This window comes from Cupressus sempervirens, chromosome 9, assembly GCF_028749045.1.
Source record: "Cupressus sempervirens isolate cs-2001-9-10 chromosome 9, ASM2874904v1, whole genome shotgun sequence".
NCBI classification, from domain to species: Eukaryota; Viridiplantae; Streptophyta; class Pinopsida; order Cupressales; family Cupressaceae; genus Cupressus; species Cupressus sempervirens.
Window position 1 is genome coordinate 692567462 of NC_143126.1, and position 25748 is coordinate 692593209.

General features: G+C 34.0%; 1 protein-coding gene across 5 annotated transcripts in view; it reads left to right on the plus strand.

Annotated features, from left to right (window-relative positions):
• RECQSIM (RECQ helicase SIM) overlaps positions 1-25748 on the plus strand; it is a 380547-nt gene that overhangs the window by 246367 nt on the left and 108432 nt on the right. For all 5 annotated transcript variants that reach the window (XM_089801696.1, XM_089801697.1, XM_089801698.1 and 2 more), the window contains one exon: positions 23043-23130. In XM_089801696.1, the coding sequence (XP_089657822.1) occupies positions 23043-23130 (88 nt within the window). The remainder of the gene's footprint in view (positions 1-23042; positions 23131-25748) is intronic.

A 25748-nucleotide genomic window follows, 5' to 3' on the forward strand; every position in this document is an offset into this window, starting at 1 on the left:
GGATGTTGTGTTGTGTAGATAGGGAAAATGGTTAGTTTTGGAATATGAAAGCTTCAACCACAAAAAGTATAAAAATTGTATTGAAATCATCCCGATCACTCAATGAAGCAACTAAAATCAGATCTGCATAAAATAGCATAAAATTATAAGTATAACCATGCAAACTCTTTACTGTCCTCCATTGTGCTTCTTTCTCTTTCAAATTTAATGTTGCTCTTATTGACATTTACACTAAGAATATTGAAAAGCAAGTATAAAGAAAATAATAGCACGAGGATACTTGAAACATGGTTAACCAAAAATGGATGAAGAAAGCCCATTCAATAGGAAAGCAAACTTGAAAATGAGCAGACACAAAAGTTGAAGCGAACATTTTTAGGTGTCTACATCTAGTATAAAATATATTTTTTGTACTAAGTCAATTTCATCTTGGTAATGTTGTTCCATAATGGATGGAATCTGGATTAACCTTTATTTATAGCTCCTATCAAGCTAAAACTATTTGTATGTTATATTGCGAAGTTGAAGTTGTCATAATGAAAAATTTCTTTAATAAGTGTGGCCATAGAATGTTTGAATCATCATCAAGTCTTGCTACTTATGTTTCCCACATTTTGCAATTCTATATTGCCTAGTTCTATTTGAATGAGGTTAAAAGATCATCATAAGCTCTTCTTTAGCCTTATGAATTAAGATCAACTAATTGTAATGTCCCCATTTTTGGATCCTTTAGCAATGCAATTGTTATTGGCATTGTGCGTTCTTGTCAACATGATTCTAGTTTTTTTTTTTTTTGATATTTCCAATAAGCTCGGATGGTTTCAAGGAATTAAATGATGCTTTTAGATGTTACTTTTGATTTCTGGTTTGGGCTCCAAGATTCTTGGAGGGAGCATCTATTTTTGAAGAGTCACCAAATCATGCTCGTTTATCATCTTTCATCATCAAGATCACTCTTGTGTTGTCTAATTTCGATTCAAATACTTTTCGGTCATTTTCATAAGTTGGCTGTGCTAATGGCTTTAATTTAATAAAATTTACTAAGGTTGCTATTTTATTGAAAATTGTCTAATGAGAACCTTAGTGTTATAGCTCATTGGAACTGGAATAAGAAGTTTAAAATCTTGGTCACGTAAAACATGTGTGGTAAATTATCATTATTTTAATGAAAAGATCAGTTTGGAGCAATGGGGGACTTCAAATTAATAATGTAACTTCATTATAGTGCCAACATAAAATTATAACATAAAGTTTCTTTTAGGGAGAAGATAAAAGAGAAGTAACTTTTATCCCACATTGCTTTTGGATGTGTTTCAACTGCCTAAAGAGGCTTTATAACGAGGGTGTACTCTCATTTGGAGCTTGTTATGAAAATATTATATTGAAGCTATTTTTCTTGTTGCTGAGATATAGGGACTGGATTCTTCTAAGGACGGAAATCCTTGGAACCAAGAAGATTTGGATGAAAACCCACTCCTTTGAATATTGGTGGATTCACATGAGGTTCACATATGAACATAATGGTGGATGTTTTGGTACAATTAAGAAGCTATCAATCTGATTGAAGGTGGTATAAACAGTTCTGTGAATAGTGGTGCTATAGTGCCGTGAACAGTGCTGTTACAGTGTAGCTACAGTGTTGCTATAGTGCATGTACAGTGTTGACAGAAGGTATATCAGATTTATTGCAGCTGATTTGGGTTTGTTTCATTACTCCAGCCATCCAAGCATTCATAATCTCAAAACCTTTTCTTGGAGCACATATCATTTGACTAGTTAGTTTTCTCTGAGTTCACAGTGATGAGGTATTTAAAAATCTGGAAGCTCGTGAAATTTTTCTTTTGAAATTTAATGGTTACAAATCTGCAATTGCATGAAATTCTGATGTAATCTAGTGTTTAAACTCGGAGTCTAAGGGAGGTCTGCTATATGTTTGATGAAATGTCAGAATAAAAAGGAAAGGTTTCGAAGTAGTTTTCTATGCCCGTTTGATATAATGCTGTTATTATGCACTGGTAGTCAAAAAGCTGTCAGTCGTATGTTTGACAAAGTGATGAACCAAAGTCCAAAATCAGTTTCATTTTAAGTGTTTGATAAAATGCTGATGTATTACGCTGTGCTAATTTGTTGAAGTTAAAAGTGTAAATGCTGCATGTTTTCTTAATAGCTTCAGATCTCGAATTGTAATGTCCCCACTATTAGGGTTAAAGGGGAACAAGTAAAAACCGCAAAATCATTGGTAAAACCATAACAAATCAAACTATTCTATTCTTAATTGCATACGGATCTTAAGAGGTTATTAAATCTCTCTCTAATTTCCTGAGCTTAACATCTATAACGAATATTCTCCACCAAGTATAACTTGGATCATGTTATGGAATTTATACAAAATGTCCTCCACCGAGTAAGCTCTGATCATATCATGCCATTCACAATGAATGCCCTCCACCAAGACATCCTTGGATCATATTCTGACATTCACAATGAATGCCCTCCACCAAGACGTGCTTGGATCATATCCTGACATTCACAACGAATGCCCTCCACCAAGACGTGCTTGGATCATATCTTGACATTCACAACGAATGCCGTCCACCAAGATTTACTTGGATCATAAATGTTATACATTTCTATTTAATCTTTATTCCATTATACATTTTGATTATGATCTAAACTAATTGTTTATTACATTAATTATTATTTTATTATATATATATATATTCCTTTATTTAAAAATATATATATAATATTGAAATGAAAATAAAATAACATAATAAAATCATTAGTTTCATACCTTTACCTTACCTTATGAGCCCACTCACATGGTTCTCTCCTTATCTTGTATGAAGAAATTATTGTCTTATATTTTATTAACTTAATATCTTTCCTTGAAAAACTCTTCATTTTAGTTTTAAACACTTTTTAGTGCTTACATGGCCCAGTCTCCTTTAATTTCAGGTTTTTCCTTTTCCAATCTTTATAATTTCTCCTACTTAGTAAACAGATGCATGTTTTCAATTAATGGTGATGAGGTAGGTGGGTTACCTTTTTGTAAGATTTTGATTTCACCTTAAATGGTGACTAGGTTGTATTCCCACTGAATTTCCATAGGATCACTTCCTTCATTAATCCTAAAATGATACATATCCTTTGACTTTATATCAATGTACAATATATATTATCCTATATTATTTTCTATGACATTCACAACGAATGCCCTCTACCAAGATTTACTTGGATCATAAATGTTATACATTTCTATTTAATCTTTATTCCATTATACATTTCGATTATGATCTAAACTAATCGTTTATTACATTAATTATTATTTTATTATATATATATATATATTCCTTTATTTAAAAATATATATATATATATATATAATATTGAAATGAAAATAAAATAACATAATAAAATCATTAGTTTCATACCTTTACCTTACCTTATGAGCCCACCTACATGGTTCTCTCCTTATCTTGTATGAAGAAATTATTGTGTTATATTTTATTGACTTAATATCTTTCCTTGAAAAACTCTTCATTTTAGTTTTAAACACTTTTTAGTGCTTACATGGCCCAGTGTCCTTTAATTTCGGGTTTTTCCTTTTCCAATCTTTATAATTTCTCCTACTTAGTTAATGGTGATGAGGTAGGTGGGTTACCTTTTTGTAAGATTTTGATTTCACCTTAAACGGTGACTAGGTTTTATTCCCACTGAATTTCCATAGGATCACTTCCTTCATTAATCCTGAAATGATACATATCCTTTGACTTTATATCAGTGTACAATATATATTATTTTCTGTCACGTATATATTATTTTCAGTGTACAATATATCCTATGTTATTTTCTGTCACGTAGCCTATTTTGATAGGTTTCATTAATGAATGTCCTTTAATAAAGTGTGTGTTGCATGATTATTCCCGTCCATGCTTTCACATGTACCCTATTTGTATCACATTCCCATGGTAGACATTTTTGTATTTATTTTCCTCTATATCCTGTTTGGTTGGTGTGTCACGAGTTATATATAGCACCCAAACCTTTATTTAAAAGGTCGCGACCTATTATAGGAGGGGTTAGATATATGTTTCTTCGGATGATTAATAATGTGTAGAATATTATTATTATCATAAGTTTCTTTTGGAGTATTTATTATTTAATATCAAAGATATCATATTATTTATTATTCCATTATATATATATATTCCTTAAATGAAAGTAAAATAACATAATAAAATCAATAGTTTCAGACCTTTACCTTACCTTATGAGCCCACTCACATGGCTCTCTCCTTATCTTGTATGAAGAAATTATTGTCTTATCTTTATTAACTTGATATCATTCCTTGAAAAACTCTTCATTTTAGTTTTAAACACTTTTTAGTGCTTACATGGCCCAATCTCCTTTAATTTCAGGTTTTTTCTTTTCTAATCTTTATAATATCTCCTACTTAGTAAATAGATGCATGTTTTCAATTAATGGTGGTGAGGTAGGTGGGTTACCTGTTGTCCTACATTTTGTCACCACAAAATGTTGGTAATAGTACGAAACTTTTTCAAACTAGTTTCACCTCTCTCTAAGTTGAATTTGATATTCAATTGCTTAAAGTTGATCGATCAATCAACTCCAATTCGCATATCAAATTCTTTTACTGAAAGCTTTCATCAAGTCTTTTTCATTTTCTGTCTGTCGAGCCTACGCTTGATTTTTGAAACCTTCATTGTCCTTTTCTTTGTTTTTGAGTGTGTTTATTAGTTTTTAGTCCTTTGGTCTTGCTCAAGTCACGGCTTTCAGTTTCCCCTTCGATTTGATCTAACCTAGAGCTTAATTGACGTTGTTAGTCAAGAGATGTGGCCATTTTCGTGCCTAAAAAGTGGAACATTTTGATGCAAGGACACAAATTAAAAATATCATATTATATTTCTAATTTGACATTCACTTTTTGAAAAATATAACTTAAATTCACTTTATGTTATGTTTTTAAGTTGCTTTATTATTTAAATATTCACTTAAAGTAACTATAGTGCACTTTATGTTATATTTTTAAGTTGAGTTTACTTTTTGATTTTTCACTTAAGTGACTATTAACTATATAGTTCAATTTAATTTTTAGCATTTAAATCAAATGCTGTAGTAAATATTACTTTTTAAATGATATTTACATGTTATATTGTTAATATGATGTGTAAATATAATTTATGTCCCACTTAAGCAATAGTTTAATGAATTTAAATTGACATGTGCTTATTAAATCACTTAAAACCATCAAAAGTGGACATTTTATATATCATTACATGTAAAATCCATCAAAAGTGGACCTTTTACATGCCATTGCATATAAAATTCAACTTAGAAGCATAAATCCATCAAAAGTGGACCTTTTTCATGTCTTTGCATCTAAAAGTCATCAAAAGTGGACATTTTTGATGCCATTGCATATAAACTCACTTGAAATGTGCAATGACATAAAAAATGTGAGTTTTATAACTTAAATATGCTATTGCACCAAAAATGTGAGTTATCACTTAAACATGCATTCACCTCCAAAAGGTGAGTTTTCAAGCTAAAAACATGTTTTAAAATATGCAATGACCGTGAAAAGGTGCTTTTTGCACTATGAAGAGATTTTAAAACATGCTTGCACTCCTAAAAGGTGCGTTTTGCACTATGGAGAGATTTTTAAATATGCATTAGACACCAAAAGGTGCATTTTGCACTAAAGTTCATTTTCATGCTCTTGAGAAACACATTTTTGGAGAAAACAAATGCAAAGAGCCTTCAAGGACCCATTTTTGAAGATTGTGGTTGATTTCCTTAATTGTTTTTCATGAAATCTTCTCCAATAGGGTCGTTTTTGCCTATCAATGGGATTTCAAACAATGAAAATGTATTTATCTTGCTCAAAAATGTTACTTTCAACTCCTTTCAAGGGCACATTTTTGAGAAAATCTTCAAAAAACTCCATTTTTGGCTCACATTTTGGCCCAAAGAGGAATCAATTTGGCATTTTTTTTGGTGTTTATCTTGCCAAAACATTTTGATTGCTCACCTTGAAGAATCACGTTTTTTATCAAAAAACGTCCCATGAGCATATGCATACCAAAAACGTTTGGATTGTGAGCCATTTTAGGTTATGTTTTTTGGCATTTACCTTTGAAAATGCCTCTTTTTCTAACTTCTACGGATTCTTTTGACAAAGTTTGAAAGGGTCCAAGTTTTTTTTTGAAGAAATTTTCAAATTTGGAGCTTCTCCCTCCATCATTTTTGGCACTTAATCTTCATGTAAGTGGACATTTTCTTTCTTGCTATTTAATTTGTGCTTATCTTGCTGATTTTATGCACATTTTTGCTTGATGATTGCCACTTGTTGAAATTGATACCATGGAAAGTGCATTTTTCATTTAAAAATGATGAAATTGTTAATTTTCATGTTTTTAGTTTTTCCCCAAACTCCAAATTCGAAATTGCATGTTGAAGTGCTTTGCTTGTTGACATGTTTGAGTCATTTGCCAAAGGTACATTTTTCTTTGAAGTTTTTGTATTTGTGTGCTTGCTTTCCGGTTTTCTCCACTTTGGCGAAGTTACGAGTGCTTTCCCAAAAACTTGTTCTTTTTTCATTTCATGCAAAAGCGTCATCACATTCCATTTCTATCTTGTATGTCACAACACTTCGCATCTCATCTGTCAAATGCGATTACATGTTTTCCATCTCATCCACCCTCGGCACATGCATGTAATCTCATTTTTCACTTCCATTTTCACTCATCTCACCTTCCATATCCACTCGCATGACACGATTACACGAAAATGTTTTACATGTAATTGCATCTCCAAAACCCATTTTTAACTTAAAAGTCATTTTTTGAAAAGTCAAAAAATGTTATTTCATCTTCCATGTACTTTGACCTCACCTTTTCACCAAAGATGACTATAAAGTTCATTTTCCCTCTTCCATTTCCATTTCCATCTCTCCATATGCACTCATGCCTTAATGAGCAAATACATGTTTTTCCATTTTCCACATTTTTCCATGCTTCACATCTCATCCATTATCCCCATTTGCATGTAACCTCATCCTCTATCTGCATTCGCATCTCATCTCATCCTCTATCCGCATTCACATTATCCCTTATTACATGTTGCACTTACATGTAATCCATTTTCCATGCAATAACGTCTTGAAACCCTAAGTCACGTTTGAAAATCAACAATCTCCATTCGCACGCATTTCCATTCGTTCCATCTTCACACATATTCATTTCCTTTTGTTTCATTCCATCTTCCATTTTCCACCTTCATAACACTTCATTCCGCTTCCATTTCCATTCACATTTCATCTCTGTTCACTGTGTATGTATATGATTTTTCATTTGAAATATTTCATCAAATCTACAAAGTCTCCAATCCGTATTCGAACCTTTGTTGCTGATCGAGAATCAACTTGTATGGCGATTTCCTTTGATGATGTGTTTATGTTTTGGGATTTTTGTGTTGCAACATAAGCACAAAAGATGCCCTCACCATCAAAATCCAAAGGCAAGATAAAATATCAATTTGATTAAGAGTTGGCTCATTCAACTCCATCATCAACTGTACGTATTCTTGATAACGTACTGGACACAAAGATCAGCCATGTGGACGTGGCTGATTTTTTGCAGAGTAGAAACTCTTGTTGGCCACGAGATGAAGTGCATCAAAAGAAGTCACATTCACTTGGTGTCTACATTTCCTATGGCTACCATGGAACTTGATTTCATTCTTGGATGTACAAGATGTTTCAACCCAAAATCGAAGACGATCAAGGATGCTAACGGCGAGGTTATCATTAGTCTCGATCCAGAGGTCATTGAGCAAATCTTCAAGGTACCACATAATGCAGAGTGTGCAGATCTAACCAAAGAATCATCTTTGGCAAGCTGGAATTAGAAGAAAGGTGATTATCAAAAGTACGTTAACCAATACTGGTTAGATAACAAAAGGAACAACTTCTCAAGATGGCCAAAGACCGTTCACTAGTCCAACTTCAAACAAGAATATAAAGACCTCATCATTCATCTCAACAGGGTTTGCAGTCTTAAAAATTCCACTGATTTCGAGCCATGGATGTACAAATTTATCTTCCAAATCATGGAAAATAGAGAACAAATCTTTTGGGGAGAGTTGATTAGAACTGCACTTTGTCAGCAGTTGCTCAACGTAGGGACCTCTGTGTCTTTTTGCATGAACTCCTACCTTGTCTACATTGCTGCTGCCATGGGATCTTTCTTTGGTCTCTCGATCAATGGAGATCGTCTTCAGATTCTAGTTTGGGATTACTATGACCAGATCACTCTGGCTAATAGTAAGTTTCATTACAGAAGAGTCCAAGATGCTTTCTTTGGGCATTTACGATGCTTATTTGATAGACAATTATCCATCAAGAGGGTATCTAATGCAGCTCAAGAAAAGGTAAATCAATACGGTTGTATCTTCATTCAGTTTCCAACTTTCACATACTTGAGAGTTGGGTACTTTAAAGGTAAGCCATATACCTTATCTAGGTATGCTACTGATAGAATCATCCTGATGGAGTTAGCCAGACAACTCATGGAAGTGTAATCTAATAAACATAATTTGCATAGGCCTGGTCTCGGTATCACTTTCGCCAAACCTTTGGCAATTGGTAACTATTCGATCGACTCTGTATACAAAGCAAAGAATATGGAAGCAAAATTGGAGTTGATCACCTTGAAGAAGTTCAAAGTCCAATTTGACTTTGATTATTGGGAGATGAATTCTGAAATCAAGAGGGCTTTCACACATGTTCATCACATTGAGGATATCTGGATTGATATGAGAACAAAGCTAGATATAATGAAGATGGAGTATTGCAGATTAACTTGTAGCAAATAATCGATCTTAACATGTTGAAGATTCCTTCAGATTTTCAAGTGGAAGATGACGGCAACATCCTTGATCTTGAATTTCATTAGGTCAGTTTTGATAAAAGGTACCCTTCTATTCAGTGGCAGCAGAAAGAAGGTACATCTATCTTGGATAGATTTCAAATCATTTTGGCAAACACCAACCAGTGGCTTAAAATTAAATGCCTAAAAAGAGTTAATCCTAAGTTGGGTTTGGATTGCGGAAGCTTTGGCCCTCCTGTGTCATAGTTGGAAATCGCAGGAAAATATGGTGCTTTCTCTTTTGTTGTGAAGAGTTTCCTCAAATTCAAGTTAAAGGGTGGAAAGGGATCTAAGTCATCTCAGATCTCTGAACCAGTTCAAGAATTAGAGGAAGATCATATCTCTCCCAAGGTCTGCACAAACTCATGCACCATCCATGCATGGAGCACCCTTTTTGGATGAAGTAGATGATGATGTGGATTCATTCTCCACTATTTTCACACCTTCTATTCTAGTTTCAAAAGTCAATACAATGGCTCTTTCTATTTCCTTTGCCGCTCCTCTTATACTGGCAAATGAACAATATGAGCATTTGGGAAGCATGTTTGAGGATTTTCCAACTCTTACAAATGGTCAAGTTTCCCAACTTGATACATCTTTGATGGGTTTTGAGCTTTTAAATACGGAGTCCTCTCATCATGCTCCTATGCATTCAGCTGTGCAGACTGAATCTTGTTCAGTCGTGATGGAGATACAATTAGGATCAATGCCAATGGTCTCCACTGTACTTGCTTCAACGGATGAAAGTTTTAGCTTGCTTACATGGTTGAGTAAGATCACAGCAAAGAGAAGAAAAGTAGTTGTACCTTCAGATAATCTGCCTGTCAAGAAAACCAAATCCAAATCTTTGAAAGATAAGATTGTTTCAAGGATTTTGGTCGATTTGGATAAAACCAAATTTGTAGAAGTTGTTGAGCCACTGGTGGACAAACCTGTTGAAGAACTTACTCATTCTGATTACAAGTTCACTAAGGTTGACATTGGGAAACAATCATGTTTGAGTTGTTTATAAGATGCTCAAGATGCATTAGCTAATGTATCGAAAAGCAATCATGAATTATGGGAGAAGAAAAATCAACTCAAACAGGAAGTCTCTCGTCTAAATGAGGTTATTCGGCAACAATCTTCTCAAAGTGTTGTTGTTATGTCTCAGGCATCCAAGGAAAGAAAGTCGATTGAAGCCACCAAGTCTTGGATAGGAGAAATCATCTCTGAAGTAGTTCAAGCCATCACAGAAACATTTGCAGTTCTTAGGCGTGTCAAAGAGATGAATGAAATGGAGCAAAGCTTGATTTCTTCTTTGACTTGAGAAGCAGATGGTTTGAAGGAAATTCTCACTGACTGGGATGAGATTGCAAAATTTGATCTAGATGCCTTGGTCTCATGTGACATTCTTCGGCCATGTGAAATGTTCTTCAGATTTCAAGGGCTTATTGGCTACAAAGAGGAAATATTGAGGAAGCTGATTACAAAGTTGCAAGTAGCCCTTGGAGATAGTCAAGCAGTAGAAACAGGTGTCACTTGTGATTTGGAACAAATGGGATGCCAGGTTCTTGATGAACGTGGTAATCTTATTGCAGTTGAAAGGGAAAGTTCAGAATATACAATCAGAATCAATGCTGATTTGGATTCTGAAGATTTTGGTTCTCACACGATGAATAAGTTTGTCTTGTATAAATCCTTGACAAAGCACTTGTTAGATTCTCTGGCAACAAATTCCAAGGTTGTACAATCAACATATGCAGATACAGTGAGGATAGATGCCATATCAAAGACAATGGAGATTGTTGACCTTCCTATAGTGCGTGATGTCATCATCAAGTTCAAGGCACTGAAAAACAATCTTTAAGATTGTTATTTTTGTTTTTATTTCTATTTGTAGGTCTAAGAGGATGCATTGCATGAAAAGATGTAATTACATGTAATGTGAGTTACATGTGCATGAAAAGATGTAATGCGAGTTGCATGTAACCCTATAATTTCTCTTCTAGTTAGACTAGATTAAAGTTGGTTGAGTTGCTCCCACTTTTTCCTCTATCTTTTTCTCAACTCTTTTGCCTATATAAATGAGTGCCCCCCACATTGTGAAATCATCTTTTATTGTATATTGTATGCAAGAGAGTTTTGGAGAAATTGTGCCAGCAGAACTTTGTTTGTGTAGCATTATTTTGAGAGAAAAGTGAATACAAAGGAGCAATTTAGACTTAGCTTTGTTTGAGTAAGATTGTTACTTGTGTGAATTAGAAGCTTTGTTTGTAATTCGCATACATTATCTTTGATTCATGTTATCCTGTGTTCTTGATAATTGAATATGAAAAAGTTAAGAAGCAATTGGAGCCAAAGATTTGACTAGGAGTAGTTGTGGAAATATATAGTTAGAAGTTTTGTCTATAGCTTATATTTCTTTCTTAATTTGCAAAATAGTTAAGATATCTTTACTTTTGGAAGTCTTTGTGCCCTACTAGTAAAGCTTTTCCATATAGAAGTGCTACCAGACTTAGAGCCAAACCGGTCAAATTTTAGGTAGCCTTTGAGTTAGTATTGGTTTATTGGTATCACCGCTTTCAGCTTTAGATAAAAGTGTAGTTAGAGATTTCACCCTGCCCATAACTCGCTCTACGAGTAAGTGGATTCTTTCTTGAAAGTTAAGTAAGAATATTGGTAGCACTTTTTTTACAAAATCTCTCAACTTCTTGCTTACCTTGAGTTGATCCATGGAATGGTGAGAAGGGGGAGCCTTCCCTTTTAGGTAGGAGAGACTTTGTCTCACACGCTGTGGCTGGTTATCCTATTTTGCGACTGGATTTTTACCCAAAATTGTCGGTTGCAAAATATCCACCCAATATAACCTTTTTGTAACATTTTGATCTCTCCTTAAATGGTGACTAGATTGTATTCTTGTTGATTTTCCATAGGATCACTTCCTTCATTAATCTTAAAATGATACATATCCTTTGACTTTATATCAATGTACAATATATATTATCTTATATTATTTTCTATTGCGTAGCCTATTTTGATAGGTTTCGTTAATGAATGTCCTTTAATAAAGTGTTTATTGCATGATTTTTCCTGTCCATGCTTTCACATGTACCCTCTTTGTATCACGTTCCCATGGTAGACATTTTTGTATTTATTTTCCTCCATATTCTGTCTGGTTGGGGTGTCACGAGTTATATATACCACCCAAACCTTATTTTAAAAGGTCGTGTAATGATCCATTCCTGTATATGATTGACAAACAATCTTTTCCCCAGACAATTTGGCAATCAGATGGAATACATACGGTGATCTGGAGGTTAGCATGGTTGAGTTGAGATGGCATACGAATGTCACTTTGCCAACGTACAGACAATGGGGAGGCCATACGGTACAAGCTATATGGTATGGTGGGGAGTAGAGATGTGCCATTCGTTGACATAGGAAGGGGTTGTACGGTATACTTATGCTGGCATTATGGTAGGCTATAGAGGCTGTACGGAAGGTTATGTGAGCCGTACGGTAGGCTATGGGTGTCGTATGGAAGGTTATGTAGGCAGTATAGTGAACAATGAATGCAATACAATGAGCAAGGGAGCCAGTACGGGAGACTAGGAGGCCGTACAGCGGTAGAGTTGTAGTATGGAGTTACAACGAAGGTTGCCAATCGCAGATGAATAATGGATGGAAGATAGTTATGCACCCTAAACTATTAAGCCCAAATTTTATCATACGAAAACCAAACAAGAAGATTTGAACATGAATAACTTTCAATAATTATATTCCGAAAGATGATGCTCCGATTTGCTAGATCCAAGCGAAGTATTATAGGTGACGGAATAGGGTGAGGGTTGAATCCCACCGAAACCAGACAAACCAAATAGGGAAGATTTTCACTTCCGAAATGGAAACAACAGAGAATTCCAAAGGGAATTTGCAGTACAAAGAAATAATCCAAATTGCATACCTAAAGACTACCTACAAGCCGTGCTTAAATACCTGTTAGAGAAAACTTTCCGACGGTGTACAAAGATAGCCGATGGCAACATGAACTATGGAAAGAAAACAAAAATGGGTCCGAGATATATTAAATCAATCAGTCCATTAACAATAGTTTGATTAATGATTAATTTTATAATGGGAATATTACAGGTCATGACCTATTATACGTGGAGTTAGATATATGTTTCTTCAAATGATTAATAATGTGTAGAATATTATTATTATCGTTAGTTTCTTCAGGAGCATTTATTATTTAATATCAAAGATATCATATTATTTGTTGATAAACATGTATTTAGTTATATTAAGATAATCTTTTTATTGAGGTCAAATGTAATTTATCTTTGATATAATTTGACTATTCAATTAATATATCCAATGTGTATATTTATTATATTTATCCAGCAATCAATTAGTTATTCCATCTATTATCCCTTTGAATAGTCATCTATGGTTTGATATTTAGATTTCATAGAGGGGATATTACAGTCTTGCCCTCCCAAAATTGCTTGTCCTCAAGCAATTACGATTCTTCTGTTTGATTTTGTTAGATCTCGTTACACGACTTTGTTCCATCTCTGAGTTTAATTGATTATATACTAACTGAGTTGGCAAATACATGATTGATTCCTTTAGTGATTAATTTATCAGTTGATTCATGTTTGATTATTAATGATGTATAAACTTTGTCAATAGATCTCATAACTCTTGGAGCAATTTGTTATGTTTGATGAATTACCTAATGCCAATGTAATTTATTTGATAGATGACTTGAATTAATTGGTGGTGTTCATTTCAATTAAATTATCTTCATTATTATAACTTATCAAATATTTGGAAATTACAAAAAGTTATTTATATATTTATTTTCCTCAATTAAATGAATTAATCTATTCAACTTTACCCTACAGGATGATAAGATCATAGTTCTGATACCACTATAATGTCCCCATTAGTAGGGTTTGTTGGGTGGATATTTTGCAATCAACAATTTTGGGTAAAAATCCAGTCGCAAAATAGGATGACTAGCCACAGTGTTGAGACAGAGTCTCTCCTACCTTAAAGGGAAGGCTCCCCCTTTTCACCATTTCTTGGATCAATTCAAGGTAAGCAAGAAGTCTAGAGATTTTATAAAATGGGTGTTACCAATATCCTTTCTTCTTATCTTCCAAGAAAGAATCCACTTACTCGTAGAGAGAGTAATGGGCAGGGTGAATCTTTAACTACACTTTTATCAAGAGTTGAAAATAGTGATACCGATAAACCTTCACTAACTCAGAGGCTAGCTGAAAATGTACCAATTTGGCTTTAAGTCCGGTCGTACTTCGATATGTAAAAGTTTTTACTGTTAGGGCACAAAGACTCCTAAAAGTAAGAATAACTTAATTATTTTGCAAATTAAGAAAGAAATATAAGCTAGGGACAAAGCTTCTAGCTATATAATTCCACAATTGCTCCTAGTCAAAACTCCGGCTCCAATTGCTTTTTAACTCTTTTTCTATTCAATTCACAAGATACAATTACCAAGAACACAAGAGAACACGAATCAAAGATAACTTGGATTATAGACAAAGCTTATAACTCACACAAGTAACAATCTAACATAATCAAAGTTAAGTCTCAAATGCTCCTTTGTATTTACTTTCTCTCAAACTAGTGCTTACACAAACAAAGTTCTGCTGGCACAATTTTTCCAGAGCTTTCTTGCATACAGATAATAGATGATTTTACAATGAGGGGGGCACTCTTTTATATAGGCACATGATTTGAGAAAAAGATGGAGGAAAAAGTGGGAGCAACTCAACCAACTTTGACCTAGTCTACCTAGAAGAGAAATTATAGGGTTACATGCAACTCGCATTACATCTTTTATGCACATATAACTCGCATTACATGTAATTATATCTTTTACATGCAATGCATCCTCTTAAACCTACAAACATAAATAAAAACAAAAACAATAATTTTAAAGATTGTTTCTCAATGCCTTAAATTTGTCGATGATATCATGCACTATGGGAAGATCAACAATTTCCATGTTCTTTGATATGGATTCGATCCTCACTGCATCTGCATATGCTGATTGTACAACTTTGGAATTCATTGCCAGAGAATCTATTAAGTGTTTTACCGAGTATTTATACAAAACAATCTTGTTCATTGTATGTGAACCAAAGTCTTCAGAATCGACATCAACATTGATCCTGATTGTATATTCTACAGTTGCCCTTTCAACTGCAACAAGATTATCACGTTCATCAAGAACATGACATCCTATTTGTTCCAAATCACAAGTAACTGCTGTTTCTACTACTTGGCAATCTCCAAGTGTTGCCTACAATTTTATAATCAGCTTCCTCTACGTTTCCTCTTTGTAGTCCATAAGTCCTTGAAATTTGAAAAAACATTTCACATGACAAAAGAAATGTCACATGAGACCAAGGCATCAAGATCAAAATTTACCATTTCATTCCAATCATTGAGGATTTCTTTCAAATCATTTGCCTCTCGAGTCAAAGAAGAGATCAAATTTCGCTCAATTTCATTCATTTCTTTGACATGCTTAAGAATTGCAAATGTCTCTATGATAGCTCGAACTCCCTTAGCGATGACTACTCCTATCCAGGACTTAGCGGCTTCAATCAACTTTCTCTCCTTAGATGTCTGAGATGTAACAACTGCATTCTGAGAAGATTGTTGTTGAATGACTTCGTTCAAATGAGTAACCTTTTGTTTGAGTTGATTCTTCTTCTCCCACAACTCATGATTCCTTTTTGATACATTTGCTAATGCATCATGAGCATCTTGCAAACAACTCAAATGTGATTGTTTCTGATTTCAACCTTGATGATCTTGTAATCAAAACGGGTGAGTTCTTCAACAGGCTTATCTACTAGTGGCTCAACAAATTTGATTTTATTTGAATCAACCAAAATCCGTGAAACAATCTTATCTTTCAAAGATTTGGATTTGGTTTTCTTGACAGGGAGATTTTCCAAAGGTACAACCATTTTTCTTCTCTTTGTTGTAATCTTGCTCAACCATGTAGGTAAGCTGAAACTTTCTTCTACGGAAGCAAGTACAGCGGAGACCATTGACATTGATCCTGATTGTATCTCTATTGTGTCTGCATAGCTGAATTCGTAGGAGCATGATGAGATCACTCTATCATGAAGAGCTCAAAACTCGTTAAAGATGTGTCAAGTTGGGAAACTTGACCACTTGTAAGAGTTGGAAAATCTTCAAACATGTTGCTCAAATGCTCAAATTGTTCATTTGCAGGGATGAGAGGAGCAACAAAAGAAATAGGAAGGGCTATTGTATTGACCTCCGACACTGGAATAGGAGTGAAAATAGTGGAGAATGAATCCATATTGTCATCTACTTCATCCAGAAAAGGTCCTTCATGTATGGACGGCACATCGGTTTGTGTAGGCCTTGGGGGAAATATGATTATGACTTCCCCTTCTTCCTCTTCAGCTTCTTCATCTGATTCTGTCTCCAATTCCTCTTCCTCTTCTTCCTCTTCTTCTTGAATTGGTTCAGAGATCTGAGATGACTTAGATCCTTTCCACCCTTTAATTTGAATTTAAGGGAACCTTTAGCATCAGAAGGTGAAGCACCATCTTTCCTAGCAATTTCCAACTATGACTTCCTGCCCGGCTTCCAAAATCCAAGCCCATCTTAGGATTAACCCTTTTAAGACCTTTACTTTTCAACCATTTATTGGCGTTTGCAAATATGAATTGAAACCTATCCATGATATACGTACCTTCTTTCTGTTGCCATTGAATAGGAAAAGGGCACTTCTTATCAAAGCCGGCTTGATGAAACTCCGGATCAAGGATGTTTCCATTATCTTCAACTTGGAAATCTGAAGGAATCCCCAACATGTTAAGATCGATTATTTGTTGCAAGGTTAATCTACAATAGGCCATCTTCATTATGTCAAACTTTGTCCTCATATCAATCCAAATGTCCTCAATGCACTGAACATGCGTGTAAGCTCTTTTTATTTGAGAATTCATTTCTTGATAATCAGAGTCAAATCTAGCCTTTAACTTCTTCAAGGTGATCAACTGCAACTCTACTTCCATGTTCTTTGCTTTATGCACAAAAATGATTAAATAGTTGCCAATCGCCAAAGGTTTAGTTGAAGTAATTCCAAAGCTAGGCCTATGCATAGTATGCTGATCACACTGCACGTCCATCAGCTGTCTAGCTAGCTCCATAAGAACGATTCAATCTGTAGCATAGCTAGGTAAGGTATATGGTTCTCCCTTAAAGTATCCAACTCTCAAATAGGTAAAAGTTAGAAACTAAAGAAAGATACAACCATATTGATTTATCTTCTCCGAGGCCACATCTGATACTCTTTTAACACATAATTGCTTGTCAAGCAAGCATCAAAAATGTCCAAAGAAAGCATCTTGGACCCTTCTATAGTGAAACTTACTATTTGCTAGAGTGAGCTGGTCATAGTAATCCCAAATAGGAACCTGAAGACGATCTCCTTTGGTCGAGAGACCAAAGAAAGACCCCATGGTAGTAGCACTGTAGAGGAGGTAGGAATTCATGTAAAAGGGCGCATAGGTCTCCACATTAACCAACTACTGATAGAGTGCAGTGCTAATCAAATCTCCCCAAAAGATGTGTTCTTTGTTTTCCATGATTTAAAATATGAACTTGTACATCCAGGGCTCAAAATCAGCAGAATCTTTGAGACCGCAAACTCTTTTGAGTAGGATGAGGAGATCTTTGTACTCCTATTTGAAATCAGACCGATGAATGGTCTTTGGCCATCCTGAGAAGTTATTTCTTTTATTGTCTAACCAATATTGGTTAACATATTTCTAATAATCACCCTTCTTCTCATTCCATTTTTCCAAAGAGGATGCTTTAGTAAGATCTACGCCCTCTGCATTATGCGACACCTTGAAAATTTGTTCAATGACCTCGAGATCAAGGCTAATGACAACTTTGTTGTCATCATCCTTGATTGTTCTAGATTTTAGGATGAAGTGCCTTGCACATTTAAGAACAAAATCCGGCTCCATGGTGGCCATAGGAAATGCAAACACCAAATGAATGTGACTTCTTTTGATGCGCTTCATCTCAAGAACAGCAGGATTCTCTACCTTTTGCAGAAAGTCAGCCACGTCCACATGACTGATCTTCGTATCGATCACATTTTCTAGGATAGATGTGACTGATGAGGGAACTACATGATCCAACTCTTTATCATATATTTATTTCATTTTGTCTTTTTCACACCATTATCTCCTTTGCGTGGTGTGAAAAGGCCTTCTAGCACCACTAGATCTACCAAGCATTCCAGATGCGTCAGGTCTCAGAGCGGCTATTTGCACTAGTGACACTCCTCTATGTGTGGCCATAGACAGAGTAGGGCCTTTACTCATCGGATGCATATCATTCAGTGACTGACCTAGTCTCTCTCTTGGCCTCCTTTCTAGTTGTTTATTTGCTTTCTCTTGTTTTTTGTATTTATTTTCTGACACCTTTGTGTGGTCCTGCTGCTGTCAACCTCATTGATGTAATCCTCCACTCCCATAGACCTTTTGTTGGTCTTTTGTTGGACATTAATATCATTATCTTATCTTTGGATTTTGATGGCGAGGGCATTTCTTGCGCTTTTGCTACAACGCAAAAATTCCAAAACATAAACACATCATCAAATGAAATCGCCATACGAGTTGATTTGCGATCAGCAAGAAAGGTTTGGAAACGGATTGGAGACTTTGTAGATCCGATGGAATGATCTCAAAAAGAAATCATATGCATATGTAGTGAATGAAGATGAAAAGTGAATGGAAAGTAGAATGTGGAATGAAGATGAAGGTGGAAAATGGAAGATGGAATGAAATGAAAATGTGCAAAGGTGTAACACATGGGAATGTGTGCAAATAGAAATTGCTGATTTCCAATACGTGACTTAAAGTTTCAAAAGACGCTATTGCATGAAGAATGATTACATGTAAATGCAATATGCAACAGAGGATGGAAAGTGAGATGTGAAGCATATGCGGATGGAGGATGCGCTTTACATGTAAATGCGGGTAATGGGTGAGATGGAAAGATGTAGAAAATGGAAAAGCATGTATTTGCATATGGAGGCATGAGCGCATATGGAGAGGCGAAAATGGAAAGAAACTTGAGGGAAAATGAACTTTATATAGTCACCTTTGGTGAAAAGGTGAAGTCAAAGTACACAGAGGATGAAAATGACATTTTTTTGACTCTTCAAAAAGTGACTTTTAATCAAAATTGGAGTTTTGAGATGCAATTTTATGTAAGGCATTTTGTGTAATCGTCGAGTAAAAATGGAAGCAGAAAATGGGATTACATGCATGTGTGGATGGTGAATGAGATGGAAAGCATGTAATAGCATTCGTTGGATGAGATTTGAAGTGTTGTGACATGGAAAATGGAAGTGAAACATGATGATGCTTACACATGAAATGCAACAAGAACAAGTTCTTGGGAAAAAGCAGTGGAGAAAACCAGAAAGCAAGCACACAACACAAAAACTTAAAAGAACAACATACCTTTGGAAAGTGACTCAAACATGTCAAGATGCAAAGCACTTCAACACACAAATTCAAATTTGGAAACTGGGGAAAAACCAAAAACAAGAAAATGAACAATTTCTTCATTTTTAAAGGAAAAATGCACTTCCCATGGCATTGATTTCAACAAATGGAAATCATCAAGCAATAATGTTCATAAAATCATCAAGATAAACACAAATTAAATAGCAAGAAAGAATAAATCCACTTACATGAAGATTTAAGTGCCAAAAATGACGGAATAAGATGCTCCAATGTTGAAAATGTCTCCAAAAACACTTCGACTTTTTCCAACTTTGCAAATTCGAATGGGAGAGGGCAGCAAACAAGGAGCATTTGGTGGAAGATGCCAAAACGTGCCCTATCAATGCTCCATGATCCAATGTTTTTGCATGCTCAAACTTATGGGACATTTTAAGTAAAAAACGTGTTTCATCAAGAAGCAAGATCAAATTGTTTTGGTGTTTAAACATGCACCAAGATATAATGTATAAAACATCAAATCGATTCATCCTTTGGCAAAAACGTACTCCAAAAATGATGTATTTTGAAGTTTTTCTCAAAAATGTACCCTAGGATAGAGCTTCCAAAAACGATTTTCAGCATGATAAATCTAGTCTTGATGCTAGAAAATCCATTGCCAAGGAAACACAACCCTATTGGAGAAGATCTCATGCAAAAACATTAAGTAAATCTCCCTCAATGAGCAAAATCGGGTTCTTGGAGAACAAATGCACGTGTTCTTCCAAAATCAAACCTTTTGGGAGGCACAACATGTTTTAAAATATGCTTTTGTTCAAAATTGGACCTTTTGAGATAACATACATGTTTTAAAAACTCACCTCAAGGAAAATCACACTTTTTGGAGTGCATGACACATTTTAAAACATGTATACGGAGAAAATTGCACCTTTTGGAGTGCAATGCATATTTTAAGTTGCATCTCATTTTTTTTATGCAATGACACATTTTAAGTGAAAGTGTACAGTTTTGGTGTAATGACACCAAAAAGGTCCACTTTAACTAGTCTTATGTTTTCAAGTTGAACTTCATATGCAGTGACATGTAAAATGTCCACTTTTGATGGATTTTACATGTAATTGCATATAAAATGTTCACTTTTGATAACTTGAAGTCATATATCAATTTAACTTCATTAAAATGTTACTTTAATGGGACATAAATAATATTTATATATCATGTTAAAAATATAACACATAAATATCATTTAAGAAGTAACATTTAAATGAGCATTTGATTTAAATGTCAAAAATTAAACTGAAACTATATAGTTATATAGTCACTTTAAGTTAACAAATCAAAAAGTAACTCAGCTTAAAATTATAACATAAAGTGCACTATAGTCACTTTAAGTGAAAATTTAAAAGATAATCAAGCAAAGGTTCGACAGAAAGCAAAATGAAAATGACTTGACAAAAGCCTTCAGTAAAACAATTTAATATAGGAATTGAAGTTGATTGATCAATCAACATTAAGCAATTGAATATCAAATTAAACTTAGAGAAATGCGAAAGTAACTTGAAAACGTTTCGTGATGTTACCAACATTTTGTGGTGACAAAATGCAGGACAACAGGGTTAAATTGGGACAGGTAAAAATTGCAAAAGCATTAGTAAAACCATAATAAATCAAACTATTCTATTCTTAATTACATATGGATCTTAAGAGATTATTATATCTCTCTTTATTTTCCCAAGCTTAAAATCTGTAACAAATGTTCTCCACCAAGTATAACTTGGATCATGTTATGGAATTTATAGAAAATGCCCTGCACCGAGTAAGCTTGGATCATATCATGACATTCACAACAAATGCCCTCCACCATGTAAGCTCAAACCATATTCTGACATTCACAATGAATGCATCCACCAAGATTTACTTGGATCATAATTGTGATACATTTCTATTATGATCTTAAATAATTGTTTATTACATTAATTATTTGTTCCATTATATATATATATATATATATATATATATATATATACACACACACACACACACACATATATTCCTTTATATAAAAATACATTTATATAATATTGAAATGAAAATAAAATAACATAATAAAATCATAAAACAGTTTCATAGCTTTACCTTACCTAATGACCCCTTTCACATGGCTCTCTCCTCATCTTGTATGAAGAAATTATTGTCTAATCTTTATTAACTTGACATCTTTCCTTGAAAAACTCTTCATTTTAGTTTTAAAAACTTTGTAGTTTTTACATGGTCCAGTCTCCTATAATTTCGAGTTTTTTCTTTTCCAATCTTTATAAGTTCTACTTAGTAAATAGATGCATGTCTTCAATCAATGGTGGTGTGGCATGTGGGTTACCTTTTTGTAAGATTTTGATTTCTCCCTTAAACGGTGACTAGGTTGTATTCCCACTGAATTTCCATGGGTTACCTTTTTGTAAGATTTTGATTTCTGCTTAAAACGGTGAATAGGTTATATTCCCACTGAATTTCCATATGGATCACTTCCTTCATCAATTGCTAAATGATACATATCCTTTGACTTTATATCCATGCACAATATCTCTTATATTATTTTCTGCCACGTAGCCTATTTTGATAGTTTTCATTAATGAGTGCTTTAATAAAGTGTGTTGCATAATTATTCCCGTTCATGCTTTCACATGTACCCTCTTTTTATCACATTCCCACGGTAGATATTTTGTATCTATTTTCCTTCATATCCTGTTTGGTTGGGGTTTCATGAGTTATATATAATGCCCAAACCTTTATTTAAAAGGTCGCGACCTATTGTACAATGGGGTTAGATATATGTTTATTCGGATGATTAATAATATGTAGAATATTATTATTATCATTAGTTTCTTCGGGAGCATTTATTATTTAATATCAAACATACCATATTATTTGTTGATAAAAATGTATTTATTTATATTAAGATAATCTTTCTATTGAGGTCAAATGTAATTTATCTTTGAGATAATTTGACAATTCGATTAATATGTTTGATGTGTACATTTATTTTATTTATCTTGTAATCATTTTGTTATTCCAATTTCCATCTATTATCCCTGTGATTAGTCATCTATGGTTTGATATTTAGATTTCATTAGACGGCATATTACACTAATGTAATACAAATCTTTGATTAAACTCCTACGTATTTTGGCCCAAGGAAAAGTCAGAAGTATGATAATAGCAGTATAGACTCTACATACCAACTGTTTGATGGAATGTTTATGAAACAGTAATAAAATTTTGAGGGAAGAGTAGTTAATGATTATGAAACGCTAATCAACTCAAATTTGTTTTTATGATCCATTTTGGATTTCATATTTATAGGTAGGAAGCATGTGTGAAAGTAATATGCTTTTAGAATGCTTTTTGGTATTCCTTAAAGTGTAATAGGTCTTGTAAATTTTCTTATTTGAACTTTTATGTTACATGTTTTGTTTTCAACACTTAAATATGGATTTGTATTATGCATGAGTTCTTACCCCTTTCTCACATGTTGCATATGTAGATGTGATATTTGCATAAAAGGGCCACCAAAATGTGAGAACCTCATCAAGGAAGCAGAGATATTCTTTAGGGTTTTGGTGGAACTACAGGTGATTGCCATATTTGTAATATTAGAGTACAAATGTACAATTACATCGTGTTTGTTAAATTCTTTCCCAAGGCTGGATTTTATTTTCAAATGATCACAGACCATTGAAATAATAGAATAGTGAATCAATAGCAAAAAATAATCTAAGCAAAATGGAAAAATCTATAGAGCGTATACCACAGCCATTTACATCAATTGGACAATACAAACAAATGATTCGCATAAATGACATTTTTCTATGTTGGGTATTCTTTACAATAATAAAATCACAAAGTTCTGGTCAAGACATGGATATCATACTGCAGCTATATCAAGCAAAGAAAATATAACTTTTCACAAAAGGCCTGTATGTGAGCCCACATTTCATAAAAGAAAAAGGCCTTCAAGTATGAGGTAAAATTGCTATTCCTTGGGCGACATATATTGTCAGAGAATTAAGAAAGCATGTTGATGCCTACAGAGATTTTAGGCTTAAAAAACACCATTAACAACTCAACCAAAAAGATGGTCGCAATTTATTTCATATTTGCCTAATGTGTTGCCCATTGCTAGTTTGATAGACTGGCTATTGATTTAGTCAGCGCAAAACATGACTTTTTGCAGGATAAATGACACAGGAATCAAAAAATTTAGAATTTCAATCTTAAAGGTGTGGCATGGATTGCTTTAAATTGGGGCTAGCAGTTTGCATTGTCCTTTGCAGGACAGCACAAAATAAAATAGTGTCTGATAATAAATATATCTTAAATTAGGAGGGTGGCCAGGGGGGGATTTTCTAAAATCTAAATGAACCTAAACTGAATTTACCATAGACATGAAATATACAGATATGCATATTATACTCATTCATTTGAAGGGTTTTCTTCATCAAAGGAAATGATTATGTGCTTATGGTTTTGCAGGGAGAAAAATATTATTTTAAACACGCAAACAACACGTTCTGTTTGGAAAAAAGTAAAAACAGATGAACTATTTTACAGTTTGTCACCAAAGGACTTATTTATAGGTTATACAATCTTTGAGGTTTTTAAATTATCTATTTTAGTTCCAAAAAATGAAAAGAAACTTTAAAGCAAATGTAATCTTAAGTTTAAACAAAACATTAAAATAACATGACCTAAAATAGGGCGTCCTCTTGCCTAGGATACAACACAAAGGATGTTGAATCTCAACTAGTATAAAAGAAACACCATGGAACTTCAGTTCTTTAATATCCACTTTTTGATTTAATGGCCAATTGGTCTACTTGTGCCGCTACTTTTCTGTAAACAGGAAGTTGTTTGGTGTTTTTTAATTTAACAAGAAACTAATGGTGGAACCCAACCAAATGTATCCAATTGAAGATACATAATGGCATGCATCAAGGCAATTTAGCGACCTTTTGAACACAGGAGAAGGATTTACATCGTCCATAATTAGGAACTCTTAAAAAATATGATAAATTTTGCAATTTTTAAATGTAGGAGATTGAAAGGAAATGCAAATGAAGTAAACTACACGCTAATGATAACAGTCATTAATGTTTAGAATTTAAATAAACATTTTAGATCAATAATGGACAAATAATTCCAAATGCATATAGGTTCCGGATCTGCCCTGTGAATGTTAATGATTAGCAATTAATTAACATTTGGAATATCAATTGAAATCATTCGATTTAGGTGGCGAAGTAAGTTCTTTATCAGCAATAGTAAAGTTGATATCAGAGGGTAAGCTGTCTAAACAATAGTTAAATTCAAATTGGACCAAACCCTGACTAACACCTTTAGCATGTAAAAAAGGAGTAAATACTCATCAATAACAGTAGTTACCAAATGCCAGTAGTTAGGTGCTTATGAATTGAAAATTTATTGCACTCAAGTACAATATTCCACTCGCAAACTGGGTGATCAAATCTGACAAGATATTATTGCTTATTAAACTTGGTGCAGCATGGGAAATTTTTCATTAGCAGCCTAAAAAACCTGGACTAATGTTTGTTACTAGCTTCCAAATCTAAGTGAATAGAATTAATATTATTCAGCGGCAGCTGGAAGTTCCAAATCTTTGTTAATTTTGACAATTACTCAAACAAAGAAAAATATGAATCCACTGAGTTAGGCATATTGGCACTGAAATTCTACTATTTTGGAATAAAATTGGATAAATTAGTGTTGTTTAGTGTGGAGCCTGATCAGTCCCCAAGTGGGAGATTGTTAGATTGTGGTGACTGATCAAGAAAGTACTGTACATACTTCATAAATAGTGGGGTTCGGGGCATCGCCCCAAAATTTTTTTTTTTTGGAAGTAGCCGACATGGTAGCCGACATATTATGGCCGACATATGGCCGACATGTTATAACCCTAAAGCGGTTTAATACTTGTATAAAAAGGGCTTAGGGTTGGGTATTTTTCATGTGTGGTGATACGAAATTGGTTCTTGCGGCGGTATTGAGCTGTAAGGGATTACGGATTGTAATCAGGTTGTAATCACTGGATTGTAATAAGATCTGACTTGCTGTTTGGTGGATGTAGCCCAGGGATTGGGTGAACCACGTTAAATCTTGGTGCCTTGTGTTCATTTCTGTGTGTTCTATTATTTTCTGTTATTGGTTATATTTGCATGTAGTTTTTATTTCT